This window comes from Drosophila arizonae, chromosome X (assembly GCF_054131065.1).
Source record: "Drosophila arizonae isolate 15081-1271.41 chromosome X, UAZ_ARI_1.0, whole genome shotgun sequence".
NCBI classification, from domain to species: Eukaryota; Metazoa; Arthropoda; class Insecta; order Diptera; family Drosophilidae; genus Drosophila; species Drosophila arizonae.
Window position 1 is genome coordinate 2,020,896 of NC_142927.1, and position 7,053 is coordinate 2,027,948.

General features: G+C 44.5%; 1 protein-coding gene across 1 annotated transcript; it reads left to right on the forward strand.

The window, feature by feature from the left end:
* The first annotated feature begins 1,081 nt into the window (after window positions 1-1,081).
* Window positions 1,082-4,040, forward strand: LOC149267783 (uncharacterized). Its single transcript, XM_089474474.1, has 2 exons — window positions 1,082-1,333; window positions 1,557-4,040. Exon 2 carries the CDS (start codon window positions 1,627-1,629, stop codon window positions 3,430-3,432), a length of 1,806 nt encoding a protein of 601 aa, XP_089330600.1. The 5' UTR covers window positions 1,082-1,333; window positions 1,557-1,626; the 3' UTR covers window positions 3,433-4,040.
* The last annotated feature ends 3,013 nt before the right edge of the window (window positions 4,041-7,053 follow it).

Consider the following 7,053-nt stretch of genomic DNA (forward strand, 5'->3'; position numbering starts at 1 on the left):
AATAGCAGCAACAATTTGCTGCCCACTCCAGCAGCAGCTTCTACTCAAGCACAAAGAGAGGAAGAGGAAGCAGCAATTTGCTCTCTCGCTCCAACTTTAGCTGCAGCCAAAATTACCAGAGTCGCTGCTCACTCCAACTACAACTACAATTTCAACTCAAACTCGGATCGTCAAGAAGTAGAAGAAGAAGCAGCAGCAAGAACAGTTACCGCTACACTCCAACACCAACTCAATTCGCCTTCTCACTCCAACTTTCAACTCAAACTGCGACTCGAGCACAAAAAGCGCTCAGGCAACGAAATTGCTTTTGTGGTTGCCAATGGAATGAAGAACCCCCGCACAGCCCCAGCAGCCACAGTCGCCCCACACCACGGCACAGCTGAAATGCCGCAGGTCAACTTTTGGCTTTGACATTACCAAATTACTTGCTGGCATTTAAGCAATAAGCAATACAACTAATTTGTGTTAAAATTCCATTAGCACCCGAAAATGCGCAAATATGCTCAAGCCGTAACAGGCGCGCGCTGATTGAATTATGCGAGCGGAACAAGTGGAGAAATCAATCACGAAAGTACTTGTAAAACCAGGGGTTGTCCTCTGTATGTGTGAATCTGCATGCATATACATACATATGCATATGTATGCATAGCGTTAGCTATATGCATACATACACATACACACGCCAAAGCTAAATTAGCGAAAGCCAACGCAGGGCGAATTTAATATGTGCGGCGAATTGAGCAGGCGCTGCTAACTTAAAGCAAATGCAATGCGAGCTAATTTATGTAACTTTTAGCATCGATAAATTAAATTATGTTATTCATCAAATAAAATAATTAACTAAAATGTTTATTGATTTAAGATGAATGTACATTATTTTATATTATATATATAATTAATTTTATTTTTAATCATGAACATAATCATATTTGTATTTTATATGCGTTTTGTATGCATTTCTCATGAATTGTAAATTGACTTATTGGCCATTAAATTTGATTCCAACTATCTGGTATATACATATGTATGTGGTTCAAATTTATTGCATACCGTAGTAGGCTGGCCAAGTTCGTGGAACGATAACATTTCTCGTTCATTTCAGTTGTATGGGGAAGCAGTTCAGTGTGACCGTTCAGTAAATTCCTAATAGCAAACTAAACCTAATTTTTTGACAACCAAAAAAAAAAATCAAAAAATCAAAAAAAAAACGAAAAACCACTTTTGAAAAGAACTCCAAAAAAACAATTACTAGCCCCATAACTACAAATTGAAGCACACAAATTTACGCGTGGAAAGCCACAGCCTAAAATAAATAAATAGAAGACAAACATTGGTAAGTGTAAGTGCGAGGCTTAATTCAATTTGCCGTGGGGCATGTTCCTTTAATTGAACGGAAAATAAACGTAAATTAAAAGTGGCCCGTGGGCGGGGGGAGTGCAAAAGGGCTGCGCATGTGCATTGCCGGCAATTGAAAAGTGATTGGAAATCTAATTGGGTAAAAACGTTTTTTTTTTTTTGTTTTTTTTGTTTTTTTTTTTTTTTTGGTTTTGTAACAGCTCAAGAGACACGAAAGAGAATTACTGAATCATATCGATAAAGACAAGGGATACATATATCAGCTCAAGCATGGACGAGGGAGATCGTGCAATCAACCTTAAGGAGGAGCCAACCGAGGAGACCGATCAGGAGAAGATGCTGCGTGAGACAACAAGCCTGTTGCGCCAATCGGAAAACTGTATGTTCACCATTCAGGTGTCGCCCGGAACCACAATGCATATCCATATATCGCCGGAGTCGGTACTGGAACTGGACTCGGATCCTGAGAATAGAGTCACCGCCAGCTGGTGCATCTCCACGCTGATGATTCACAATGGCCAACACTATGCGAATACCATTCACAATTTCACCGTTAGTCCCGAGCTGATCCGCAATTTGATGCAGGCGCGCGAGCCCGTCGGCAACATCTTGCAGCAGCTAATGATGAATCCGCTGGAGCTGCCAAGCACCTCCCTGCAGCTGTTCTCGCCGCGCTCTCTTGTCGACGGCCGCTTCTTCCATCCGACGGCCATATTTCGCATGGTGGAGCACTATTGCAATTATGTGATGCGCACCGCTCGCATACTGGACAACGTTTTCGGTTGGGTAGTGCCGGAGCGAGCCTCAGAGCTGCCCGCCTTGATGCAGGATATACGCGTCACGAGCCAGACTCTGCAGTCGATGCTGGACCGGGTCCAGCACTCGGTTCAGGTTGCTGAGCAATGTTTCGTGCCTAATGAATCAATGGGCGAGCAGGAAGGGGATCCGCTGGAGCTGGAGCTGGAGCCAGAGCCGGAGCCAGAGCCGGAGCCGGAGCCGGAGCCGGAGCAATTGCAGATCTACGAGGATGTGAGCAGCGACTCAGATGATGATATGCAGTTGGATTTACGGATTGCGGAGGCGCAGAATTCGGTTGGGGACTTCGTTGGCTTCGATGACTTCGATGATGCGCAGATGAAAAGCGATTCAGACTCGAGCTCCAGTGATTCCGAAATACAGAGCTCAGTCTTTTTGGGGCCCAGCTTTGAGGAGACTCCGCAGCAGTTTTGGTCGCTGACCAGCAGCGATGAGGACAACGATGACGAGCCGGCCGGCGAGGAGAGCTGGGAGAGCGACTTCGGGGACGATGACTCATTTGATGCATACATGGTGCGTCAGCTGCGGGCTCACGCCAGTGGCCTGGCCACGCGCCTTAACACCGGCTGGGGTCACTTGCCCAACGAGACGGCCCAGGCGGACGATGATGAGTGGGACCTTGGCTCGTGCGGCACGAATGGCGAGATCGAGGATGTACGCTCGGAGCTAAGCTACGACAGCGAGGATCTCAATGCCTGGCAATACCGTGAGGATCGCTCCTTTGAAACGGAGCTCAGCCGTCCGTTCCGTCGTCTTGTCGGCGATCTACCCCCTCAGACTGCACAGGAAGAGCGATACGCCTGGCGTCATTCCTACGAACATTTTGACTTTCGCCGTAGCCTATTTGCTGCTCTCGAGGTGGAAGGTCCCAATCGTACCATCCCGTTCTCCTATTACAGCCAGTGGGATCAGCAGGACACTCTGGCCTTCACCTCGTCGGCCAGTTCGCTAAGCGATGGTCCCGGTTTCGGGCAGAATGCCGAGCCATATCCCTTCTCAATCTATGCAAGTGCATTGGAAAGTATCAACAGCTCCTTGCAGCCGGACGTAACACAGTTGCAGGGCATCGAATTGGATGGTATGGCTCATGCGCGTGCGATTTCACTGCCACGGACTAATTCCGATTCGGACGTGGACCAACTGACTATGGATTTAGATACTGAAACACGTCAGATACCGCCCGATCAACAAATTGTTCCTCTAGAATCGTTCGTTCAGCAGACGGATGAGCTCATTGCCAAGATCTTGGCAAGTCTTTAGAGCGACCGAGTGAAAGCTACCAGGACCATCTATCGAACACTTCCTTCAGTTATCTTTCACAAAGAAATTTTCATTTTGGTACCTTTTTGTAGTAAAACAATTTTTTGGATTTTCGCTCGGCTCTCGACACTAAGAAAAGACAGAGGACATTGATTCTATGGCATCGTACACGTTTAATTTAGAATGATATTGGTTATACCTAGTGCAGTATGTATATATATATATGTGTATGTATTACTATATTATTATATATATATATATATATATGTACATACATCTACCTACACATGGAGAAAAATCGATATGTTTACACCCATTGTTGCACCCACATCCCGAATAAACGCACATATGAATGTAACGCCTATTTTGAGACAGAACCCGTGGGTTTTGAACAATCAATCATGTTATATTGGAGCTGCTGCGGGTACAGGTTGCTATATACTATATACTATATCTTTCCGAGTCGAAAGTAGTTGATTATGAATTAAATAACTATGTAATACTTTTTGGAGTGATAAATATTAAAGGCTAATATATTTAAAAGAAATATTGTGTGGTTTCTAATGGAACTAAAACTAAAAAGAAATAAACTTATGAGCCCAGCTATATATGCTATATGAATAAATCTGTTATATCTAAAATTGAACTACTCTAAGACGGAAATACGAACGAAGCCCAGGTAAGAAGAGTATGCCATCTATTCGGTTTACGGTTTTATTTGCTGCGCATTGTTTTTCAGTTTTAATTAAAGCAATTTATGCCGATAAATTGAATTCAATTATTTTATTCTAGTTCAGGCAGGACAACGGGACAACAGGCTCCAACAGGACTACAGGACAACAGAAGTCCAGGCAGCCAGCCAACTGGGCAACTCACTGATAGCGCTCTATACAAATGGATTTTTATTTCTTATTGCAGCTCGTTTCTCGTTTTTCGTTCACTTTTTCTGTGCGCTGTCAGAGAAAGGAAAGCTGCGAATAAAGCTCGAATGCACAAGAAAAAACCAGGCAGAAAAAGCAACAACTAAGCTAGCTCTAGACTGAAGTACTCGACGTGCAGTTACCCTAAGCGTAAAGCCGAGCTCTGATCCGACTTCTTTATTATAGACTTCTTATACTCACACACTCACAGGGTTTTCCTGTAGTTTGTGAGGGTTGTTTTACTGTAACTTTTCATTTAGGAGGACGATATGTTTGACATTTCGAGTGCATATCTATGAGAGAATGAGGCTTAAGTATAACTTATAGTAAATTTACTATACTATGTACCAAGACCATACTATTTAAAGATCACTAATATAAGATCAAGTCGACTTATAGCAGGCCTAGATTGCTGGCATAGATAGAATAGATAAATACAGAATCAATTTATGCTATCGACCATAAACCACCTTTAGCCATTGGCATGCACTCGCACAGAACCAATCTACCCCATGCTTACCCACTCTCGTCAATGGGCAACGAGAAGAGTCGGAAGGCAGCTGCTGCGGTTGCCATGTTAGACTCTTGTGCTTTGTGCCCGAATGAAAACGAAAATGGAAATGAAAATGAAATAAGGCAAACTCTGAGAAATGAATCTACCACAGAATGCCAAGCATTGAATAAATCAAATACAATATTTTTAGATCACATCGTTTAGTTCGGCTTAAATCAAAGTTAGCTGCTCTGATTGCGCCAATTCCTTGACTTTTCAGTTTAGTTTGAATAATAAGTTTGTGTTGTGTGGCTGATTGCGCCAATTGAAAGTAGGTGAAACGGAAATGGATATCCACGAATTACAATGGATCATCTAGGATATGGGAGAGCTCACTCTCTGGCTACTGTTGAGTGTCTAAATGCGATAGAGCGAGAGAGAGAGAAAGAGAGAGAGAGAGAGAGAGAGAGAGAGAGAGAGAGAGAGAGAGAGAGAGAGAATACCAGTTAGAGTCTGCGAGCTTGGGCGTAATCTATATCAGGGCGAGATAATATCCTCGTGGATATGCATATTTCCTTGGGCTTGACTGTAAAACTTTAACTTAGCACAAATAATGGCCAGCTTTAATGACCTCTCCTATCAGCCACATGTGCCTTAATCGCGCTCTGCTTCGCGTATTTCCCGTACTGCCTGGTCCTACATTCTGCCACAGGTTCCCTTTGTTTATTCTCTGTCGTCCGCATAGCTTCCACATTCCGACGCGCATCATTAATTCACACTAGAGTTGCATCTAATCCACACACGATTTCTGTGTGCCGGTCAAAATGCGAAGAACTTTCAAGCCGGAGTGGAAGCAAGGTAAGGTGAGCTCTACGGTTCAGCTGCTGGGCGATGGTTTTTATACCCTGTACGCATGCCGATTGTCCAGCAGGGTATTATTGTTGTTGGCCGCAGGTATGTAACGGATGAGTGCAGAAAATACATGTATTATGGATCAGGTACCGGAATTCGAGTCTATCTAGCTACATATGTTCCACGTATCCGCCTCTCTGTCTTTCCGTGCCGTCTCTTGTCCATAGTTCGTTCATCTTTCCAGCTCTTCGTTATGCTATGTTGACGTTGTGTTATTTGTCCGTCCGCTTGCCTGACCGTCCTGCTCGTTCGTTCTTTTGCCGCCCATCCGTTCGTTCATCCGCCATTCCGTCCGTCAGTTTGTTCCCCCAGCCGTCCGTTTGTTTGCCCGTCCCTTCCTTCGTTCGTCCGCCCGTCCATCGTGGGTCTCTCTCTTCAAAGACTTCAACTTGAATTGATTTTCAGGGTATCCTCCCGTCGAACACTGACAACTTGAACGGTTTCGCTCGGTTTTTTTCTCGCTGTGGTCTGTGATCCTTGGTGTTTGGTCCTTGGCGGTCTTTGGGTCGCACAGTTCGCAGTTCGCAGTTCGCAGCTCAGTTCGTGCATGTGTAACACACGTTTCATGTGTTAACGAGTTGGAAAAATTATTATTACATTATTATTTTGTCTGCGGGTAATTCGCCAACAACAAAACACGACAACAAGGTGTTCTTTCACGCTGTGTTCACGCGAGTGTGTGTGTGTGTGTGTGTGTGTGTGTGGGGCTTACAATAACTATAAATTTCAATTTTTCACACAGACCAAAGCGCCCCGCATTTGTTGGCTATAACTCTAGCCGGAGCAGGGGCGGGCGGCGTAGGTTTTGGCAACCCTTAAGCAGCTTGCGTTCTGAAATTTATGCGCTATACGCGCGTTGGCTAAATAAATTTATAACTTACACACGCACAGGCACACACGCACACACGCACACACACATGCAATCAGTTGCATAGTTGTGCACCCAAAATTGTTAGCCTCCATCTGCTCAACCCCCACACGCTTAGCCACCCCCCCTGGGCTATCCCCTACTGGGCTGCTACGCTTAAACGAGCTTTTGGTTTGTGTTTTTGGTCTTGGCTTGTTTTACAACATTGCCACGCCCCTTTTGCAAAAGTATTCCTCCTTGCACCGCCCTTGGCCCCTTTGACTACCCTCAACCATACACACACACACATATGACTTTATCTATGTCTCTGTCTCGTGTGCGCGTGAATTACGAAAATTTTCTTGCAATTAAAATTTGTTGCTTTCTGGGTATCATAATTTTATAAGTTTTCCAACTAGAGTAGGACAGAGAAAGACAAAGGTGAGAGA